The sequence below is a fragment of the Tympanuchus pallidicinctus genome, unplaced genomic scaffold (assembly GCF_026119805.1).
Source record: "Tympanuchus pallidicinctus isolate F22 unplaced genomic scaffold, pur_lepc_1.0 scaffold3, whole genome shotgun sequence".
Classification (NCBI taxonomy): Eukaryota; Metazoa; Chordata; class Aves; order Galliformes; family Phasianidae; genus Tympanuchus; species Tympanuchus pallidicinctus.
This window is the reverse complement of record NW_026294747.1, coordinates 83,548,930-83,572,760: the sequence shown is the minus strand read 5'-3', so window position 1 is coordinate 83,572,760 and position 23,831 is coordinate 83,548,930. Positions and strand designations below refer to the sequence as shown.

At 36.4% G+C, this 23,831-nt stretch overlaps 1 protein-coding gene across 4 annotated transcripts in view; it reads left to right on the top strand.

Moving 5' to 3' along the window:
• Positions 1 to 23,831, top strand: part of ICA1 (islet cell autoantigen 1) — a 66,472-nt gene that overhangs the window by 27,049 nt on the left and 15,592 nt on the right. For all 4 annotated transcript variants that reach the window (XM_052696443.1, XM_052696442.1, XM_052696441.1 and 1 more), the window contains exons 8-10: positions 16,864 to 16,989; positions 17,185 to 17,283; positions 23,423 to 23,514. In XM_052696443.1, coding sequence (XP_052552403.1) covers positions 16,864 to 16,989; positions 17,185 to 17,283; positions 23,423 to 23,514 — 317 coding nt within the window. The remainder of the gene's footprint in view (positions 1 to 16,863; positions 16,990 to 17,184; positions 17,284 to 23,422; positions 23,515 to 23,831) is intronic.

The following is a 23,831-nucleotide window of genomic DNA, read 5'->3' as shown; positions in this document are numbered from 1 at the left end:
ACCACCTCCCTGGGCAGCATGTGCCTATTCTTTCAGAGAAGTTTTTCCTAATGTCTCACCCAAACAATTTGTTTCTTTCTCGTTGGGACAGAAAGAACATAATTAATACTTCTTTAATATAGAATTGTATGCTACTGGGAGTGTTAAATTTAATGATTTATTTAGAAATCCTGTCAATCAAAAGTAGAACACACTGAAAGTGCTCTCTGTAAAAAATGATAGTTTTTGATCATCTGTCATCACTGTCTCTCCTTGTAATGTCAGATGAAGTTTCAGTGCTGAGAACATCTTTTTGTGCTGTTTCTGATGTAAAGCTTTTTCCGTGTTCTTCAGTGTCAAATTCAGTAGCATTAATTGCAGAAACCCAAACCAAAATGTACTTTACATACAAAATACTTAAGTATTTTAAAACAGTTTTAAGAAAATCACCTTTTTATGACAAATTGACCTTAAGCTAAAGTTTTTCACAGTGTATTTTATAATCTTAAAAATTTAAATTACCATTTCAAGTACTAATTGTAAGGATTTTGTTAGACAATGAGAAAAAACTCAATGATTTTCTGAAGCTATTTCATGTATACGGAATATCACTGATGATTGTTACTAGGTTAAATGCAAAGTAACAATTTGTGATAGAGTTACTCTTTTAAAAGCATAATAAAAGGATGCTATTTAAAAATAGAAGCAAGCTTTTTGGAACAGATTACATCATCTTCAGATGCATTGCTTGTAGGATAGAGTTGCTTCCAGAGGCTGATGCTTGCCCTTGAGAGGTGGTTCATCATCCACTCAATTATTTTTAAAAAGAGTCACTTGAGACCCAGCAAAATGACTGTGAAAAAAAATAAAAAATAAAGAAAATGCAATGAAGTGTTGGACATATTTTAGTGATCTTGTTATGTGCAACCTAGTTGGAATGCAAAAAAAAAAAAAAAAAAAAAGACGTGGTTTATATTGTGGTGCAATTTCATCCTTGTAGCTCAAGACAAAACAGGTTAAAACCACTGTTCGTATCATTAGAAGAACGTGTAGTACTTCATCAGAATAAAGCAAATAAAAAAAGTTAAGTGATTTAACGCAATAATAGTGTTAAGTTAATCTTTAATGTAATGGTTATTGTCATGAACCCCAATGTTAGAAAGGTGTTCTCAAATATAATATGGCAAACTTTAGGCTTCAACAGATTTTTAAAATCTAATAATTGTGGAATGTGTAAGCATTAAAGGTAATCATGAAATTTAATAAAAAGAAAGACAGGAGCAACCAAATGCTGTTTTCACTTAATTATCCTGCTGTGTTTTGGTCTTAAAATCAAGAAGAAATGATAATTTCCTAGGCAATTTCAAGTGGTCACTTGAAACTCTAATCCTGCAAACTGACCTGTGTGGGTAAAGCCCTACCCCATGTGGAACATTATTTGAATTCAGAGCCCAAATGAAGTGTAAAAATGTAAACAAGATAGGTTGTAAAAGGAGAAATGAGATTTGGAAAATTCCCTCAGCCTTAATAATCTGAAAAGCTAGGAGGTAGCTAAAGAAATATTTTTTAAAAATAAATGAAGTACAGATGTGACTGAACTGAGATAATTCTGCAGGAGAGAAGAATAAACAGGAAGGGGAATACAGCTGTTGGGGAAAACTTTGTTTACACAAGAGAAAGAAGTTTTTTGGTCACCACTGCCCAGGAATTCATTCTTATACTTTCCTAAAATGCCTGGGCACATACATAATGTAGTCCATCTGCTTTTACTTCATAATACTTTTGCTATTCAGTTATGTGCTACATAGGCTCTGAATCTTCTCTAAGATACTATGTTTGATTTTTCTTCTTCTCTTCATAGAACCAAATTGATTTTTAAAAACAAACAAACAAAAAAACCTCTAAACAGGAACCATGCTAACCAGAGAGATATCTGACATGATGTGTCATTTCAACTTTTTTTTTTTAGGGGATATTCTACCTAAGCCCTGCTTAAATTTCTGATGTTTTTTCTGTGATAGCACAATGTGAAGTCTGAAGTGCAATGTAGAAGATAACGTAGGGATTTTTTATGATAATGTTTTATGATAACTTTAATCTTTCTTAATTTGTGTCAGGAAAGAATAAAATTATTTTGGGGAAGATGTTTTCAATAAACTGATGTATTAAACATCAACTATGTAACTTATTAATCATAATTTATTTTTCTACTTAACAACACTGTCAGTTCATGTAAATACAGCTGGGTATACAAAATTGTGTTGATCTCCGGACCAATAACAGTACAACAGACACACTGTATTGTAAGTGACTTGTGATTATTAGTGGTTATCATTCTATTGCTTATGCGGAAAACTGTTAAATAGAAAGCAAAATCTGAAACTCAACTGCATGACTTTTCTTCCTGCATTAGCACCGTAGATGGGATGGCTTTGTGCTCAGGACAGTGAGAGCACCTAGGCACTAAATATTAAAGGCAACCTGGTTATCATGTTGATGGTACAAGTATATTTCTGGGGGTATTGGTGTCATACCGCTAGTATTTGCTTAGTGTGTCAGTGGCATTTCCCAGTACATTATGCGTTCTCCGGTCACAAGTGTATCGCAACCCTTCACAGGAAGGGTTGCAAAAGGACCTTGCAGCCAACTGGTATTTTTTGATGCTCTAACTGGGGAAAATGTTACTGCCCTTAAACGTGAGTTTTCAACATCCCTTTGCCTAATTCCAGATGACTCAGTTTCCCCATCCACCTGCTCAGAAGCACCTCCGAGTCAAGTAATAATCTTGTTCAGGCTCTGAAGAATTTTATTTTGATGGAATGGAATGAAAAATATAAATGCAGTTGTCTGTGATGTTGCACCTGAAGGATTTAACATACCTTCAATAAATGAGATAGAAGCTGAGCTATGTAATTATTAGGTGAATGAAATGGACATAGTAGAGAGTTTAGTTTTGTGCTGTGTTACAATTTTCTTTACATTGCCCCTCTAGCTGGCCTTTCAGCAGCTTTCAAAAGCAGTAATTACCTGTCTCTATATCCTGCAAGAGCTAACTGTCTAATTGTTCTACACTTGCCAGCACCTCCCTGCTCCATGTGTACCAACCTTGCTTTGCTTTCAGATTGTGCAATATAATTAACACAGTTGACTTGTGAAGAACTAAGAGTGATTCTCAGCACATTTAATGCTAAGTCCAGGTTACCTGTGGTTTAGAGCTGATGAAGATCTTCCATACCTGGAAGCTTATTTATTTGCTTTTGTCATCTGTTTTAGTTGGCCTGCTTTGTGCTACAAATCTGAATAGTCATTTTTGGCATCTTGCAGACTTGCATTATAGTTACAAAAAAAAGTCTGTTTTCAGACTGTATCAAGTTATAGACATTTGTGCTGTTGGATTTTGTCAGTCATTTGAGGATATGAGATACCAGAATCAACCTCCTCCCTAAAGAGGATATATGTTCTTGTGCAAAAATGTGCACCTTTTTCCAGTTAAGAATAGTATGTGTCCAAGCATGCTATTGTGGTAATTACTCTTAACTGTAGGCTTACAGATGTGTGCTTACTACTAAAACTGCAGTTGGTGTCATATCATAAAGATCTATCCCAAAAGTCTGAAGTAATGCTATGCAGGTGAATGTTGTCTTGCATAAAATTTAGGAGTTTCCTAGTCAGCGGACTTGGCAAATCATTGGTAACTTTTTTCTGTGCGTGTCATTGTTTCAAGGGCTGCATTAGCATCAGTACATTTTTTGCCTTTCAGCCTGGTATAGCACGCATCCTGAGTTTGACTAATACTGAAACTTGTCACCAGTAGAAAGCTGAGGCATGTACTTAGGCTGCTTGAAGTAGGAAATGCAGACCTTCTGTTAGTCAGATTAGATGCGAGGTTGTTATTGCCCTCCGTTCCTTTATGTTGTCATTTACTGTTTGTTCTCTTTTAAAAATAACCTGCGTGTTGATCCAAACTATAAAAATGAATCAAAGTACTGTGAGATACCTTTCCATTGCAATTGAAGGTGGTGGGTAACAGAGCACAGAGCTGTGCATTTGAAAAATGGGGGACGATTTTTTGGAAAGGAAAAGTCAGTAGTGCTTACAGCCCTTTTCCTGAGAACAGGGATGACCTTACAGATACGCAGCTTTTCAAAAGATGGTGCCTAAATGTAGTTCAACCCGTGCAAAGCTCAATGCAAGCATTCACTTTGTATTGACAATATCATATATGAACTTAGCTTAAAAGTGTTTTCTTCACAGGTTTGATTGAAGTAAACAACTCCTAATTGAAGTCTTCTGTGAACTTGTTTAGCTTTTGTTTAATTCAAAATCATTTTTAAAAACTGTGTCGTTAATCTGATGGAAAAGTAATGCTTGATACATCTCTAGATTTGTGGTTTTGGAGGCCTGAGTCCTGTAAGATGGTGTGACAATCTTCTTTTTTGCTTTGCCTAATTTTCAGCATATGGTTGTTGTGCTGTGATCGTGGTTTCTGTAATGAATTGGAGTGAGGTTCTGAAGAATGGAAGATACGGTACTGTTGCCAATTCTTGGTTCTTAAATTTAACAAACCTTTCTCCGCTTTAAAGGAAATTATGGTTGGAGTGACTCAGCTGTCATGCCTGAGAGTCAGTTGCATCCTGTATTTTATAGCTATTTTTCTCAAAACTAGCATGTTAGTTTCTCCTTGTGTTGTGTGCCTTATTGCAATGAACTGATAGCTGTTTGAGCAGATGGATTCCTATTGTGGAATTGCACTGTGCTCCTCTGTTTGTTTGTTTGTTTGTTTGTTTTTTGAAAAAAAAACCAACAAAAAAAAAAAAAAACAAAACAAAAAAACTCTTTTAAGGCTCAAAGCTAAATGTTTTTGTTGTCTGGCTTTTGGCTTGTTGCACTCACTGGATTGTGCTGAGAAATGTAACTTTGGTCAAGGCTGCATCCAGCTGTTGGATGAGTGGCAAGGACTCAGCAGAGGCTGCTGTCCTCAGCTGGCATGCTATTGTCTCCCTGTGTTGGGCTATGCTGGAGGGGAAGAAATTGGTAAGGAAATGGGAGATCTCCATAATTCCTTAGTTTCAAAAAAAATCAGACTTTTTCTGTTGCTGTTTGGCTGTACCTTTCAGTTTGTTTTTGTTTGTTTGTTTTTCCCTCTGAAGGGACTAAAATATTTTTTAAGAGTGGAAAGTGTATTCATTGCTGCAGGGCAGTTGTTCATAAAGTTATTTAACACAAAGAGCAATGTTGCTTGCCAGAGATTGTTTTCATGTCTTGAAGATATTTATATATATACTTATTACATATATATATATTATATATATATACATTATATATATTATATATACATTATATATATTATATACTATATACATATATATATACTTGGATATAATAAAATTCTGCTGCTGCAAAGATGCGTTTGGATTTAGGTTTTTGTACTACCATACTATTAATAGTAGGGAGGAAGAAGCCTCAGGTTGAACTCAGAAAGTTAAACAGGTGAGGGAAAAAGTCTACACTCTTGAGATGTCTTGAAACAGAATACCTCATTGACTGAATTGATGGAAGATTTTTGGTGTATGAGTTCAGGCTATGTTTAGCTAGTTCTGATCAGAATATCTAACCTAGTAGGAGGGCTGCTCTACCAATTTTCACAAATGCAAAGTAAAAGTTCAACACAAAATAAAAATTGCTGCTTATATCTTTTTCCTGAGGATTTACACAGACAATATTACTGCTTGGTGCACCACTCCCCTCTTAAATATAATGAGTTAAAGTTTCACTTGGCAGACAACCCTCTAGAACTTGAAGAGTGTTGTCTACGTGCTTGGGCAATGGATGCTGGAAGCTAAGCTAGATCTGTCCAGGTGGATCCTGTATGTTATGACATGCTGCTTTCAAAGTTGAAATCCCAGATCTTAAGATATCTGTAGATTTCAGTGTTTGGAGGTACAAAATTTTGTGAAAGTAAGGCACTGGGATCTGGGCTGTTGTCTGTACTGCAACCATGACTGTAAAAATCATCAGTGTCTGAAAATTACTCCCATCTCTTCCTCAAATGAATTTATGTGAATTCAAAGCTTACTTCTTGTCCTACAGTTAAAATTTAGGGAGTATTTCTAAATGCTTTCCCTTACTTAGGCATGATTGGGCATGGGCAGTGTGTCAATATACCCTGGCAATTGAAAACACTTTTTAACACAATTGAGAACACTTTTTAAGTTAGCAAATTCAACATGCTTTTGAATTTTGATTCTGAAAAGCCTGCTGTTACACAGGTGTCAGTGAAATGAGAAAGACTGCTGTCTTTTAGGAAAAATGCTTGGAAAATATCTGTACTGCCTTTGCAGCCCAGCTTTCAGATAAGGCATTGATCCAGGCGCAGTCCAGCACCTTGTTTACAATCCCACCCCGACCTACACACACACCTCAGTATTACCTGATTCTTCAGGATGGGTATATTAGCTCAAGCAGAAGTCCCACCATCTGTCCGTCATCTGCAACCAACAGTAGCAACCAGGACCTTGCATAGAGCAAGTACGTGGTGCCCCTCACTACTAGAAAGACTCTGAGGCCCTGGGGAATGTTCAGAGAAGAGTAACAAAGCTGGTGAGGATGTGGAGCACAAGTCTTATTGAGGAGTGACTGAGATTGTTCAGTCTGGAGAAGGTGCATAGGGTGACCTTATTGCTCTTTACAATTATCTGAGGTGAGGTGGGAGTTGTCCTCTTCTCCCCTGTAAATAGAAATAGGATGAGAGGAAATGACCTCAAGTTGCACAAGGGGAGATTCAGGTTGAATGTTAGGAGAAAATTGTTCTCCAAAAGATTGGTCAAGTGCTGGCACAGGCTACCCAGGGAGGTGGTGGAGTTGCCATCCCTGGAGGCGTTCTAGAAATGTGTAGGTGTGGCACTGAGGGATGTGGTTTAGTGAGAAATATTGGTGAGAGACGGACAGTTGGACTGGATGATCTTGGTGATCTTTTCCAACCTCGGAGGTGACTCTATGATTCTGTGATTTCCATCTGACCAGTGGAGACATCATAAAACATAGCGGATTTCTCAACTGACACAGATATTATTTAAAGCTCTGCTGTTCTTGTGTTGAGTTTAATATGCTGATTTAATATAATGTTCTCTGGTTCTTGTGGCCAAAGCACAGCTTTTTCCTGTGTCTGTGTGTTGTCTGATGGCCTCCTAATGCACCCCCTTATTCAGCTCTTTTTTCCAGACTGAAAAATCTTTCATTCCTTTTACAGTAGCTTATTTACATCTTTGATCATATATTTGTGCTCTTCTGACTTTTTCTTTTAGAGTAACGTAACTTTTTTCCTCAGTGCAGTGGCTGAACTGATATGATTTTGCAGATCCAACTTGAGTCTGGGTGTAAGAAAAATAGAATAGGGAAAACCAATTCTTCATGCCACTGGATAATATTCATAGAACCACATGCGTAATGTGTGATGAGGTTCTTGTTTTTCCACATACCTGAAGAGACACAAGAGAGTTGGAAAAAATACAATGTGCAACAGCAGGGATAATTACAGAGCTGGTAAGGAAGTGAGGTGGTAGAAAAAGCACGAGAGAAATAAGTTCTTTGTGTCACTGTTTGTGTAAACCAGAGAAGGAAGGCTAATTAGCAGTATTCAATGTCTGCGATAGCCATCATGGAATATATCAGAAGATGGTACAACCAGCCTTTGGGTTTTTTCAGGGAAAAAGGAAGAATATTCAGCCATAACTTTATATCCTCGCAGGGGTCAGAGAGTTGCTCACATCTGCTGACTGTCAGTGGTTATGGAGTAAGCAGTTTTGACTATGGCTTAGTCATTACTGCCAGGCTGCACTTACACGGCATGTGAGCTGACAGATTCAAAGCCATAAAAGTTTTACAGTCTGAGCACTGAAAAACTTTAGAGGGAAATGAGATAAAAATGTGATGCAAAGAGCAAATTTCAATTTCCACTGAATAAAATCCACAAAAGTGAAAGCTCGTCCTCGGTCAGGCTGCTTTGTAAATATAATATTTGTATAATGTCTTAAAAAAAAAAAAAAAAAAAAAGTCCTGTTGGGATTTAAAAATGGCAATGTTCCTAACAACATCTTATATATATATATATATATATGTGTATATATATATATATATATATATATTTTTAATGTTACTGCTAAAGGAACAAACAAACAAAACCAAACAACTAAACAACAACACAGGAAAGTTCTTTAAGTGTTTTGCTTTTTGCCATGATGTTGTCCTTGACCCAGGTAGCCTACCATAGAAGAACGTGTTGCAGGCAAAGCTGACCTGGTGACATGGATTTCAAAACAGGAAGAAAAGGCAGGCACTTGACCCAAAATGCTGACAGGATTTAAAAAAAAAAAAAAAAAAAAAAAAAAAAAAGCCTAGAAACTAGGACAAAGTTGCATAGGCAACTTTGCTTTAGTTAAAAAAGAGATCAGAATCAAAGCAGTGGTTTGTCTGGCATATGTTTGTATCTTGAGTGCAATGGTTTCATCTCCATTCACTGCAGATAGTAGCAACATGATAGAATCTGTTTGGAATCCTGGATTTAGGAGCTCTTTTGTATGTTTAATCATAATTTCAACTCTTTTGGATATTATTATTTTCTGCTCTCAGGCAGCCAGTTGCTAATTGCAGCTCTGCAACTGTGTTTGCAAGATAGCTGCAAATGTTCTTGACAAGATCTTTTGGGAAGAATTAGCTTAGTCAGCCAGCATCAGGACTCTCTAGGAAACTGATACATGGGCAGTCCATGCCTCTGGCTTGAAAAACTGGAGGCAAGGAGAGGGAGAATTAAGAAGTGTTAGAGGTAATTTGAGGACTAGGGGAAATTACCTTAGATAAGGTGTTTCTAGGTCAATCATTCTCATGTATCAAAGGCAAGAGGGAGAGTTGGCTTGACCATGGTATTTAAGTTACTGAAATTCTTCGAGAATTTATCAAGATTCAGTGCTTGAAAGCTTATGTGTGAATGAATTCAAACAGCAAATAAGCATGTATTTTAATAGTTACGGTTATTAGCTAAAAAGGAAGTTGGGTTTTTCCCAAACATTTTGTTTAGGGCTTCTTGCATCTGCCTCCTGATGTCTGCTGTAGTGTCTGCATGTAAACAAATCTTCAAAAGCTTCTGCATGGCTTTTAAAGCTCCAGTGGAGAGAAATGGGCAGTTTTTAGGGTAACATGAATGAAACTCTAGAGTCAATTGTTTGTGTGATCTTCATCCACTAAGATCTCAAGTAACAACATCTGACTAGTTGCATCTAGCATATCTTATTGGAAGGTATGCCTTAGAGTGAGTGCAGCAGTAAGATTTTGCAAAGTTGATCTGTTGATCTCTAGCCAAATGAATGGCAACTAGCTATGAATGCTTTCCTAGAAAACCCACAGAGATTCCATAAGCTGGATCAGGTGAGAGTGACCTGGGAGACTCAAAGGAATGCTGCTATACACAAGGAAAAACTCTGGCAAATACTGAGCCAAAGTAATGACTGCAGTTTTGAAGATACTGCTGGAGCTAAAGTAACTGTCCTCAAAGAATTGCTGAAATGAGCCATGTCTGTCAGGACATGTGTCAACAATCACAGAAAATAATGGATCCCTTTTGGTACTTCCTGCAGTGTTAAGGGTTATTACCCACAAATATAAGAATGCTTTTAATGAAGTGGTTTTAATATACCAAAAAAAAATTTAGTACAAATTTATTTTAATTAAAATAGTATCAAAATAATTGCAGTATCGAAAGGTATTAGTTCAAACTAAAGATTAATCTGAAGCTTCCCTTATCACACAATTACTTTGTTTTCTGGGTAGCTAAGGTTTCAAATGTTGTAATTGCAAATAGATTTAAAGTACAGAACATTGTCATCCAGTCTTAAGACATTATCAAGTTGTTCTGTTCCATTCTGGGAGATTGTAAGGATCTCTAATGATAAATATATATATGTATGTATATGTAGTTTAAAAATTTCTTAAATATAGCTTCCTAAAAGCTCCAAAAATTTTCCTTTTCAATTATAATCTATTCAGTGCCTCAGGACAGCATGTTAGAGGCAGAAGAGCTGTCAGAATATGATCAATTTCCTTATGAAAAAGTAATCAAGACCCTGCTTCTGTAGAATAGTGTAGCAGCAGAGAGGCTGGTTGGAGTGCAACACAAAATGTGTTTGTTTATTTGTGTTAGTTTCATGTGGCTGAGAAACTATACTGTATTATCAATTGCATGCTATACATGAATCTAGACCTGTATACTGTATCAAAGCTATCATGTGTCTGTGTGAAATGCAGTTCTCTCATATGATACATTCCTTGCCTTCCTTACACAAATATTCTCCTTTCTATAGCATCTTTATTGTCTCTTTCAGAGGCAGTCAGAAGGAGAATAGGAAAGGAAGTTTAAAATACTATGGCCTTACCCATGAGAAATGATACATAGCATGCAAAAAAGCCTGAAATGTTAAGTAGTAATTTAAGTTCATTTTTATCTTCATACTAAATGGGATATGCTTATTTTTATTACAAATCAGCAGAAGCAGAAAAAAAACCCAAGTCTTTCAAGTGCTCCTGATTCTCAGATCAGAAGCATAGCTGAATGCTAAAGCTTGCTTAAATGTGTTACTCCAGACATCCCCTGGCAGCTCTAATGCTTTTTAGCTGATGGATGTTGATGTTAGAACTGAGTGTGTGCATTGCACAGGTGCTTATGTGTATGTTGCAGTGAAGGCTTAAGAGAACCATGCTCTTAAATCAAGAGAAGGTATAAGAAGGGCTGTAACATTCTAGTGGGGCAAATTCCACTATGCCCAGAGCAGGAAAATCACCCTGTGGGTATCCAGGAAGGGCTTCTTTTCCCAGCACAGTCCCAATTTAGACACCTGACTATCAGGGGCTTTTACCTAAAGACTGCGTAACACTGGCACAAGACCTGGAATTTTTTTATTTATTTTTAGTGTCTGGTGCTGTGGAACTCTGTCTCATTGAAACCTTCAGTAACTGTTGCAATACAAAGGTTAAACAACAGTGAGCGTTACTATTGAAATCAAGGGGAATAACACAGTAACTCAGATGAAAATGTGAGTTATCATCAAAGGCTATTGCTCTTCTGTGAAAATTAAAGCTATTACGACTGTTATTTTTGTCTCACATTTTGATTACAGAAGTGAATGATAACATTTCACTAGATAGCACTTTGTGAGAAGGAAAACTGAGTGTAAGAAGAATACTATTGCAAATTCAGAGAAGATGGTGAAAATAGCTAGCATGAAGCTGGTTTCTGTGACAAAGTTTACATGAAAGCTGTCAGGTTTGGGGACATAACATTACAATTATGTGTTGTTTTTTTTTTGTTTTTTGTTTTTTGTTTTTTTTTTTTTTTTTTACTAGTTCTTTCCTGTAGACAGCTTTGTAGACAGTATAAGCAGAGCAAAGCTTACATTGAAATCATGGCAATTCATTTGTTTTGGTAGAAATAAACAATATTGAAATAAAAGGAAATAACTTCTACTAGCATAAAGATTTTATGATATTTTATTTGTATACAATGATTCAGCTGTAGTTGACAGAGCAATGTGATTGTTCCTAGTGCAGTAAATGACATGCTGCAGCTTTAAACTAATTCATATTAAGCTACATTTCACTATATTGTGTCAGAATGGTATAGTATTGCTTATACTAATTTTTCTTTATTGATTTCTAGTTTTATCACTTGACTTATTACATATGTTCAGTTTCAGGACTGTACTGAATGTGCTGCAGTGAGAGCAGTGAAGTGAATTAGAGGTTCCAATTAAATCTAAAATATACTAGAAGAATAGTTGTAGGCAGCTGAAAAGTCTTTGTGCTATCTTGTTTTCTTGATCAAGTCCATGCAGGAGAGAGAGAGAGCTGGAGCTGTTCAGCCTGGAGAATTGAAGACTCCAGGGAGACCTCATTGCACCCTTTCAGTGTCTAAACAGGAGCTATAAGGAAGAAGGGAACACACCCTTTAGCAGGGTGATAGGACAAGGGGAAATGGTTTCAAAGTAAAACAGAGAGGATTTAGATTGAATAGAAAAAAAAAAATGTTGTTTGCAATACGGATAGTGAAGTACCGAAACAGATTGCGCAGAGAGGTGGTGGATGCCCCATCCTTGAAGATATTTAAGGCCTGGCTGGACCAGGCTCTGAGCAACTTGATGTAGCTATGTAGCTGTAGGTGTCCCTGTTCATTGCAAGAGAACTAAAACGATATTTAAGGGTCCCTTCCAACTCAAATAGGTCTATAATAGTTAGAGACTTTTTTTTTTTTATCACTTTAGGATACCAGAAAGTTTTCTCAATCTTTCTAGAATCAGTTGCAATCATTTGCAGTTAACATAATATTTAATTTAACTTTCAGCTACTTCTGTTTTCTTTTCTCATGGTATTCCTGATAGATAGAGACAACTCTGACACAGAACACACAGGTTTTCAACAGCAGTGTCAAGGTATTACAGCTTGTAATTCTGTGTCAACAGAGAGTCAGAATCATGGGTAGCAATTCCACAGAACTGGCTATTCTTTCAAAGCTATCATCTTTTTTGAGGCAGAAGGGCCAGACAATACTTGTGTTGCTTTCAAGAGTAAGACAGACATGCAGTGGTAATTATTTAGTCCTTTATAGGAATGCCAACGTTACCTTAGGTTTACTTAATCAAGCCTAATAGAGTGAAGTGCATATGTACACAAGCAGGGGCAATCGTAATTAAGTCCAAAATGGTAAACTTAATTAGTATATCATTGGAACTAATTATGCACCTTTTTTTCTATGATATTTTACATCTTTTACAAGAATAGCTTCATTTTTTGAACAAGTTTGATGTTCATCTGCTTAGCTTAAAATGTGACAGATATTGTTTGCATGTGCTATTCTGCCCAAGTGATACTTTCTACTTAGGCATTTTGAACTTCATAAATGTCATCTTCCAAAAGTAACTTTAATCAGTGTTCTTCATCAGACCATAAAAGAAGGGTTAAAGGACACAAACAGAAGTATACAACCTCTTCTTTAAATATTGTTTTAACATATTATCCTTACATGTTAATGGAACAGAGATTAATACATGCAGTAAGTACTATTCCCACCCAAGGGAACAGTTGAGTCAAAGAAAAGCCTCCAAAATGTTGAACATACTGAAGCATGCTGAAATTGGGGTTAGCACTGTGCAAGACTTTGGAATTCTTTGTGTTGCACATGGAATAGTTTAGCTACAGTCATTATGTTGTACAAAACATTAGCTTTTCTATTCCCAGACTTGCGGCATTAAACTCAACTTTGAGAGCAAACTACAATAGGTGCTTGCATATGTTGGTTTAAAAGTACAGTAGGTGTTCCTTTTCATAATTTCATACCTTAGGTGATGTTATTACAGTTCTGTGGTAACTAGTAGCCAGGTTCCTTTTGCTTTCTCTTCTGTGCTCTAAATACTTTGTCCTGAAAATACAGCCTATTTTATTTTGTGCTTAGGTTTCATGTAGTCTTTATAACAATCAGGTATGCCAGAAGGTGTTATGCTTATTTCATGCAGAGATTTGTGCTGATTCCATCTGCTGGTGGAGTTTACCCAGAGCTCCCAATGGGAAGGTTTGCTATATTCCAAGAATTTTTCCCTCTTGATTTACTTCCCCCCCTGCTTTCCACTCTGTACACACACTGTGCATGCTTTTCAGATCAAGTAAGTGAGAGGCTGGGTGACAAATGAGACTGAAAGCATCTGTTTCTGCTTCTATACTGGAAGTGCTGAAACAAAAAATATACTGTATTTAGTTTGGAGATAATTTTTTATTGGCTGAACTGTCCCTGAATTGGCCTACTACTGAAAATAAATGTTGTGTTTTATTTTAGACCAAAAGTAGTAACATGAAAATACCATAGAAGACACAAAAATTTCTTGAAAATATGTTAAAAAAAAAATCCAAATTTCAATAGCAATATACTGAACAGAGTTTTTTAATTGGGTGTAAAAATTTATTTATTTATTTTTGATGATGGCAGTCTTGAAAACTGGGACTTTTCTGTTTGACTGTCAGCTTAGGAAGCTGTATTTGTATTACAGTCAAGCATCCCAGAGTCTGAATTTCAAACACACGGCATTTAGGATCTTAGTACTGATTATTTATTTATTTACTTATTTTTAATTATTTCAGTTTTATCTGGCTTATTAGTTTATCAAGCAATTAATAAAACACTTTTTTCAGATTTTTCTCATGTGTTTTCTTTGAAGAATTTGATCTTTTAAATATTATACTTTGATATTTGCACTGGAAAATTAAAAGCAGTTTACTTTTCCTTAGAAAAAGGAAAAGATGGAGAGTAGTAGGTTGGTTTTTTTTGTTTTTTTGTTTTTTTTTAATGTCAGCTGTACCGTGGTGAGATTTTCATGTATTGCATAAATCTCTTAACTGGCACCTACTGCTTCAGATGCTAGTAGCTCTTTCATTGTAAAATGCCTACCTTGCCTTTGAAACAGCGCAGTTCTCTTTAGTCAGTAAAATCCCAACTCATCTCAGGTCAGGATTTTGAATAAATTTTGTATGCTGTGCATGGATGAAATGAAATATATGAAATAAAATTCGTGGAACAGAAACCACAGTGTGATCCTATTTCTCCTGGCTTGGAAAGTAATTGCAGAGGACGGAGAACTTCAGTATATGTTGCATAAACTCCCCTTTGAGCAGAAAACTAAAGTTTTGTTATAATAATTTGTGCAGTTTTAAGTAGATTATGCTTTGTCAGCATAGAGGTTTTATTCCTAATTCCTGAAGCCAGTCATCTTGAAAGGTGTCTAATAATAATTTGAATTGAAAATGTGCTCATGGGCACAAATAAAAGGCAAGAGGTTGTGATGATGCCCTGGGGTGGGTTTCTTTCTGGGCTGTCCTGCACAACTGTTCTACGACGGAGAGTATTTCTGCTAAATTTTTAATATGTTAAAAAAGCTCATAAACATCCTTAATTGAATAATTCTCATACTTTCACATCTTAATTGATTGATGAAATAAATCTGTGACATTTGGTATCAAAACACTGTGCTACATATTTTGAATCTTCTATATGGATATCTCGAACATGCAGGTTAATATTCCACACTTATGAATCGCCCTTTTGTCAATGTTCTAGCTTTTAAATGAGGCACTATTAATGTATTAAGATAAAATGCTGATGTTGTTTCTTGCTAAGTGTCCTGAGGGCTATTTGCAGGAAGACTGTAACTGGAAACTTTACAAGTTTTTCCTTTTCTAGGCTTTTTTCTTAAGGAATTGGAGGCATGAGATGGACCTGAATCCCAATTTGTTGTATGAAGTCCCTGTCCAGACTTCCAACTGTGGAAATTAACAATCACATTTATTAGTATATATTTTTTTCTTGTGGCCCACAATTTCTGACACAGAGATACTTATATTCCCCAGGAGTAACGTTCTTCGCTCATTTGGACTGTTGACTACATTTTGACTACAATTTTGACTACAAAATCACAGTTGACCTTGCTGTACTCTCACAAACAAACTAGTGCTGTGATACACTGAAGAGCAAAAGGATTCTGATCTCAGCTGCACCATTGGAAAGTATAGCTTTATATTTGACACATTGCCATCAACTAGAATTAAAATCTCACCTGTGAGATTCTTCACTTTTCATCAGTTTTCAGTTATGATTGCTCCTTCGTTATGGATATATCAGACCTTCAATATGTACAACCCTGTAACATTTGCACAGTTGATCAGATGAGATCAGTGAAAAAGGGTTGTCCAATCACAGACATGGCCGCAATTCATCTGAGTAGGTCATCTGATGAATTTGTGGCACTGATCTTTTGGTTTTTTCTGCCTGGTTGGAAGTCTATTACTATAAGTGAGATAGGATGATAGGTATTGTAACCCTAACATTTCAGATGGTGTCATGAGATGTGTCCATCACAAAAGGTCCACAGATACTTGTTGCAGGATTATGGATTTACTTCTGAAAACCAGAAACACGCAAGTTTGTCAGATCTTGTTTTAACCAAGTCTGTTAGGCTTCCTCTCTGAATTAGGATTTTCTGTAAAGAAAAGAAATTGTCTTTAAATTGGGTTCAGTGTGGTTATCATTTACTGTGAAGATTTTTGTGGGTAAATGTTTTAACTGTGAAAGATTGATAGGAAAATTGTTCTGTTTTTTGATAATTTTGTATTTCCTTGGACAAAAACTAGATTATGTAAACATTTTGTTGTATACAAATTTCTCTGCACAAAATTGTCATTAAAATGAGGTATCCTGTGTTCAAAATGCCTACATCAAGTTTCTGTTCTGATACCTGATGAGAATACTAGTATTGTCATTAAATGTGTATGGCTTGCATAACAGAATATCTTGTATATACATAACTGGTGGTAGAGGAATTTGTAAAACTAAAATTCTTTCAAACAGAAATTGTTCCTATGAAAGGAGGTCTTGATACTCTCCTTATAGCAACAAATGAGAAAAGCACTTCTATTAAAAGGAGAACTGTGACAAGATAACTTTTTGTAGCAGTTTGAAGTTACTGAAGTGCTATATTATCAGCAAAATTTCTGACCGACTTTAAAGTTCATCAGCATAATTGCTTTCCTACATCAGGTGTATGGAGATGTCCTTGTGTATTATGCAGTAAACGTATAACTCCTAATTTTGGCATGTCAGCTTGCTATAATGTATTTTCAGTGGGACAGATTATATTAATAATTCTATTTGAGATTTTAATTGAGTCTGTTCAGTTTTCTCATTTCTATTTTCTTATATTTCTGATTTTCTAAGTTCTGTTCGTTTCTTCTTTCATAAAGTTGGGGTAGAAAAATGAAGAAAAAAACTCGCTACATAAATAATTCTCCCTTTGTTTGAAGGTTCAAGCTCAAGTGCGACATGCAAAACTCAACTTTGACAAACTGAAGACTGATGTCTGTCAAAAAGTTGACCTTTTGGGAGCAAGTAGATGCAACCTTCTTTCTCATGTATTAACAACATATCAGGTACAAAAAAAACCAAAACCTATTACCTCCCAAATAAAGATTTCCAGTTAATATATGTTTTTCTAAGAGGTTTCCATGGCAATATTCAAATACGAGAATCTGTAACTAATACTGGAGTGGAGATATAAACTTTGTGTGAAAAACCAGATTCATGTTTAAGATAACAGTACACTGAATTTTTACCCTGCCTTACAGACAACACTTCTTCATTTTTGGGAAAAAACTTCGCACACAATGGCAGCTATCCATGAAAGTTTCAAAGGTTATCAGCCATATGAATTCACTATGCTAAAGGTAAGGAATATATAGGTACATTTGTCTTCCCATAACAAATAAGAGACCATACAGTGATATAGAAAACATTCATGTTTTGTTGAATCATGGAATGATTAGGTTGGAGGGAACCTTAAAGATTATCTAGTTCCAACTCCCTTGCCATAGACAGGGTTGCCAGCCACTAGATAAGGCTGGCATCCCATCCAACCTGGCCTTGAATGCATCCAGAGATGGAGAATCCATAACCTCTTTGAGCAACCTGTTATGCTGCCTCACCACTCTCTGAGTTTTAAAAAAATAAATAAATAAATAAATAAATTCTTCGTAACATCCAATTTTAATCTCCCTTATTTTGGTTTAAAGCCATTCCGCCTTGAAACATCAAAACAAACCAACCAACCAAACACATTTCAAACTTCAGTCTCTCCTGACCAGAAGACAAAAATAAAAGGAGGCTGTACTGGACAGTTTTAAAAATTCATAAGCTTTTCATCTTAGACAGTCTCTAAAGGATCCTTTCTTGTAGGATAAGTCCACAGTTGCTCTGAAGTTACCTAACTCCGTTCTTCCTTCTTACGTACTCCAAATTCTAGGCACAAGGTACCTCCAAATTTCAAAAGAAGACAGGCTTAGTTATCTTGGCATTGCCAGTCATTGCCTACAGACTCTGCAGTTAAACTCCAAACCTCTTTGTTTCCTCAGTCACCTCCCATTGTACCAATGACTGCTTCACAGCTTGAGCTTAACATGACCAGAACCTGGGTAGCATGCTGAGGAACTGCTCTGGCTCATAATCTCCTCATGTGTAAAATTTTTTTAAGGTTTTTTTTTCTTTGCTTTTAAAGAAGCCCTTTCCAGTCTTGTGCAGCTAGCCTGTATTTTTGCTGTGTATTTATTCTTTACTCCCTTTCATACCTATAAACATGATTATTTCAACAAGACATATGATGTTTCAAAATAGGTAGTGATCTTGGAAATAATCCTGCACAGAAAATGCACCTATTCTATATAGCATGAAATACTCATGCGGTAAAGGGTGAGATACTTTTAAATGCTTGTTTTCTTCTGAACTACCTCTTGTGAAAGATTTCAACATACTCTAAACTTGAAATTAAGTTAGGAATCTATGATGGAGAAATAAAATCCGTATTATCTGTGCACCTATAACAAGCACTCAGCGGAACAGAACATAACTATAAAAGTGACTGTAGTATGTTTGAGGTGCAGCCCTAAGTTTGTTAATGAGAATCATAACTATTTTTATTACTGGCTTCCTGCTCTGAAAATATGTGATTTCCTGTTTTTGCAGTTACATATAAGCTGAAATGTAATGGTAATCAGAGGTTAGTTTTATATTGCAGTTTTGTGGAAGTCTATTCTTGCAGAAAGCAGCTGCTTGGGGATAAGACTATGTTGCTGCCTTATAATATCAGTTCTTTATTCCTTGTGGTCTCTAGAATGTGGAATTATTTTCTTTTGTATATCAAAGTTCAGTGTCCTGCATGATCTCTTTTCCATCAATAAACAAGACGGTGATATTATTTTTTTCTTGTGAAGTATAGTTAGTGACTGTAGGTGATCAAGAATAAGTGCAGTTTCTAATGAGTAATCTTCTAGTGTAGAAGTTTATTCAATGAAAATGTTGTATCTGCTGTTCACTTTATGCATTAAAAACTTACAGTTGGAATATATAATTGTTTAAAATGTACATGAAGCATTTTAACGTGGCCATTTTTACGTGTTTAATTGAGAGTTGTCTCTTAGAATTTTTTTTCCTTGTCTTGTATCTCAGAAGGGATATTTTGTAAGGGAAAATACTGAAATTGGTGCTTGCAAATCATTTTTTACTTTTATAATTCTAGTTCTGATAGGAACACTTTAATGTTACTCATCCTTAATTCAGAAGTACCTCTTCTGAATTAAACAGAGCATACATGTATGTAGGGTCAGTGTTTTGCTTTAAAACAAGAATTTAAGGAAACAGTGTTACTATTTGACTTAGATGTAGATTGTCTTACTGAAAAACTCTAAGATGCATTTAATGGAAAACTACTATTTGCATATTGTAGTATGAGTGTACTAGATTTACCTCAGGAAAGAGACTCTTAAGTGGCTCTTGGGTTGTTTCTGGAAAGAAAACATTATCTTTAGAGATGACTGCCAAACTCCCATTAATGAAAGGCAGCCCATTTGTTTTCTTTGCTTCAGGGTATATGCTGAGGGTAGTACAACTGTGCTATTGCAGCTGTATTTCCTAACTGTTGATTTTATCCTTGATGAAAGATTATTATTAATGTGCTAACAAACTTATGTATCATGATGTAAAAATATCCATTACTGTAATATTAAAGATGATGGGCTGCTGCTTTGGTAACACTTTGAAAGTTTCATTGTCTTTAAATTAGTACATATCAAATGGATTCAAGTTTATTTCAGGGGCTGCTTTTCATAAATGATGCCTTTTTCAAATTTCTGTCACTGTTTATTTGCCTTACTTAATGAGTATTTGATCAGATTTTTTACGTTTCTATGCTATACTGCTAAACCTCCTGAGGAGTTCATATGAGACAAGAAATTGTACTAGCCTTAGTAAGGGACTCAAGGGACCTAAATCTGAGTGCATCCTTTTTTGGGGTGTGAAGTGGACTGTTGCTGTATCTGCTGCTTAAATGGTTTGGAGAACCAAGCCCAAGCAGCTACTTCAGTACTGTTAAATTCTGCTGACCTTTGCTGTTGTTTCATTTCCATTTGCTGCACCATGATTTTACTCCCTAGGCAAGACTGTGTATAATTTTATATCTCCAGGCACTTTTTTCTTCTTCATGAACCTCTGTGAGGCTATTCTGAAGCCACCTTTCAGTCTTCCCTCCAAATGAAGCAGATGCAAGTATTTGTCTCTTCAATGGTGTTGTGCTTCTCCGTATGTTCTTGCAAGGACATGGGATGTCTCCCTTTCTTCTGGAGCTGCCCTCAGCTATGTTACTTTGATTCTTTTTCACAGCAAAGAATCAGAATATCCCAAGTAGGAAGGGACCCACAGTACCATCAAGTCCAGCTCCTGGCTCCACACAGGGCCACCCAAAATTCAAACCCTGTTTCTGAAAGCATTGTTCAAATGCTCCTTGAACTCCAGCAACTTTGGACTATGACCATGGGAACCTTTGGCAGCCCATGTCCACTGCCATGTCCACTGCCCTCTGGTGCAGACCCTTTCCCTAACCCCAGCTGCCCCTCCCTCAGACCCTGTTAGAGAGTGCAGAGCTCAGTGCTTCCCCTCTGCTCTCTGTGAGAGCCACAGCTGCCATGAGGCCTCCCCTTAGCTCCTCTGTGCTGAGCAAACCAAGGGACTTCAGCCGCTCCTCATGCACCTTGCCCTCTAGATCCTTCCCCATCTTTGTTGCCCTCCTTTGGATGCTCTCTAACAGTTTTATGTCCTTCTGATATTGTGGTGTCCAAAACTGCATAGAACACTTGAAGTGAGGCTGCAGTGGAGCAGAAGTGCCTAAGTTGTCCAAGTCACTTGTGAGGAGCTCTAGGCAAGCTGGGTGCATTGCCAGCACTCCAGTGATGTAAATCAAGGACAGGTTTTGCATGCAGTCTAGGTCATTTTGGCTGGACTTGAAAGAAACCCAAGTCAAGGTAAAGGAGTTTTGTAAGTGAGAGGCAGTCAGTGTAGGAGCAATGTTTTAACTGGAATCCAAGTTAACTTGGCAGTGGATAAATCCCATGGGTGGCTGGGATATTAATCTGAGCTAGCAAAATATTATTTGGTGACTTTTAGTTGTAGAGACAGAGGATAGGCACAATGAGGGACTGTGAAGTGGCTCTACAAGCGTGTACAATCTCACCAATTTTTATAGAAGAGAACTAATGAAGCTAGGAAGAAAGCATTTTAGGTATGAGACCCTCAGCCATGTATTTCTGTGGCTTACAAAGTCCATGCGAGTTCACACAAGCATCCAGATGGATTTTGTGAAGTTAGACATCTGTTTCTTCTCAGCCAGTGAAGTCAGCGTTGTTTTATACACCAAGCTGAATGAAGCATGCTTCCTTTTGTACACATTCAGTCTGTGTCTTTACAGACTTGTTTAATCATTTTACTTCCTAAGTGATGGGAGACCTTCCTTTTTTCAGACATAGCCTAAAACAATTAATAGAATGTCACAGTGTCATTTGTATGCATGTTTACAATAGTTATCACGTTATTGTGCATTCATGTTCAAAAAACAGTTAACAGTACCTTTTAGCACTCATTTTTATTTTGTATTTATTCTCTGTTTTTAATCATTTTAGAAAGATACCTCAGTTCATAGTGTGCATTAGGATGTGGAGTGGAGGGAGATAGGGAAAAGGATATTAATTTAATTATTTGCTGTTAGAATTGATGGAAATATTGCCTAAATGTAAAAACAATTAGCTACGTTATTGTTTTAAAATACAGCTGCTGATCTTCAGCAGTGTTTTATTGTAATTTCCATTTAAACTGAAGCTTTATTTCAGAGTTATATTTATTTTTCTAATACAGGAAATAGTGACTCTGAGTATTATCATTCTGTTTCCTTCCTAAGGTACTTGTGAACTTAATTTCTATATACTGTTTCAGTGCTTTGATCACAGGCTTTTAAAAATGGATTTCCTGAAACATTCTTTAACAATGAAGGAAGCATCGTGATACAGTTTCTTAAGGAAGGATGGCAATTTCTCCATAAAAAAAGAAGTAAAACTTTTCATTGGTGGAGATGCAAAGGATTTTACTTCTGATAACTTTCTAAGTTACATAATAAGACAGTTTACGTGGCCCTGTTTGTTATTCTAAAGCATAACATCCTTCTTGGGGTAGGCTCTGTGCTACTGTGCTTGGTCACAGAGCACCACACGCTGTTGCAGCATCACCTCCTGAGTGCAATGAATTGTATGGTCAACGTGAAGATGTTTAAGATGCTTCACTGCAAGTAGCAGCCCTGTCTTTCTTTGCATTGCAGTTCTGTGCATATTGCTTTGTTTCTGAACTTTAATTCAGGTCTTCTCAGGATCAAGTGAATAACTCCCACCAATTTTAATAGAAGAAGAGGTGCAATCTAGTCGGCACCTGGTACAAATACAGTTAATGGGTAACATGCACCTTCATCTAGATGAGGTGGCTTGTGTCTGTTTTTCAGAATCCAAGAAGTGTAAGTGGCTTTGGCATTGCACTGTGATAGTGCTGGAAAAATACGATAGCCATAAAGTAAGGTACCTTTCTTTAAGGCCTCTAATTATTGGTAAGGCCTTTGTGATCCCTCATTTTTCAAAACATGATGTCTGCAGTGCTCTAGATGCTTGTAAAAAATTAATCTGTGGTACTAGGTAGGCATTAATTCACTAAGAGGGAAAAAAACCACACAACTGCAGTATCTGACAAATCCTGTAGTTTGGTTTCTAAAACAGAGAAGTACATATCCTTGTATGCACAAGTACTAACAGAAACAGACACTGGAATGCCCCTTCTAGTGACTAACAGATTCTGGTTAACAAGGTGGTGCAAACAAGACCTACAACTTATGGGAATATTTTTCTCATAGCAAATGGTGGATTGGGGACAGTAGCCTTTATTCCTTACATGAGATGGACTTAGTGAACATGTTAAATACTATCTTCGTTTAAGTTTTCATACAGCAACACTAATTAATGAACAATATTGACTGTGAGGGGAACCAGTTCTCTAATCTCAGTGAGAATACAGTGCTTCGTATCTTGGCTTGTTTATATGCCCAAAATTGCATATAAAAGTGCTGGCCATGAAACTGCTGTTGTCTTATAGCATGGTCTTCCACGTTGTAAGGGGGTTGACAGGCTATGGTAATATCACACTTGGCCTCTTACCTAATGATTTGAGATTTTAACTCTTGCTTTCAGGTTCAGAATATGAGGAGTACCTTTGTATTACGCTGCTATTGCTAAGGTCCTAAGAATAGTTGGGTCAGGAAGAAAAAAGAGTAAAGAAATAAAGAAGCAGTATGAGGAGCAAATAGGTTTAAGAAGTGAATCTATTTGTATCAGATGTACTTTTATACTAAATTATGTAGTCTTTATAGTCTTGCTTGGCTTTATGTGATACACCTTTGCTTCCCTGAATCTTTTCTTCTCTCTCTTCACTTATGTAATCAATATAATGTAGAGTTTGCAAGATCCTGTGAATAAACTAAGAGAAACAGCAGAAAAGGAGGACCCGCAGACTGAGAGCACCAAATCAGAAGATCAGCAGAGTCAGTAAGTCATATGCACTGTATCTCAAAATAATAAGTATCTCTACATGTATAATCTGATTTCTAGTTACAGAGGTCACCAAACATTTAAAACTGAAGAGAGACACAGGTAATTTGATCACGTTAGCAAAAAGTAAGCTTAATGCAAGCATTACTGAAATGTTTTGTGTGTATGAAAATTAATAAACTTTAAGATGAAATTAAGAGCTTGGAAAAGATCCATTAAACCTGATATGTTTCTCATCTTTCTTAGCCATGTCTTTATTTTTCAGCTTTTGCTTCATCTTTTCCTTTAGTAAAGCAGCATCATATGGGAGAATA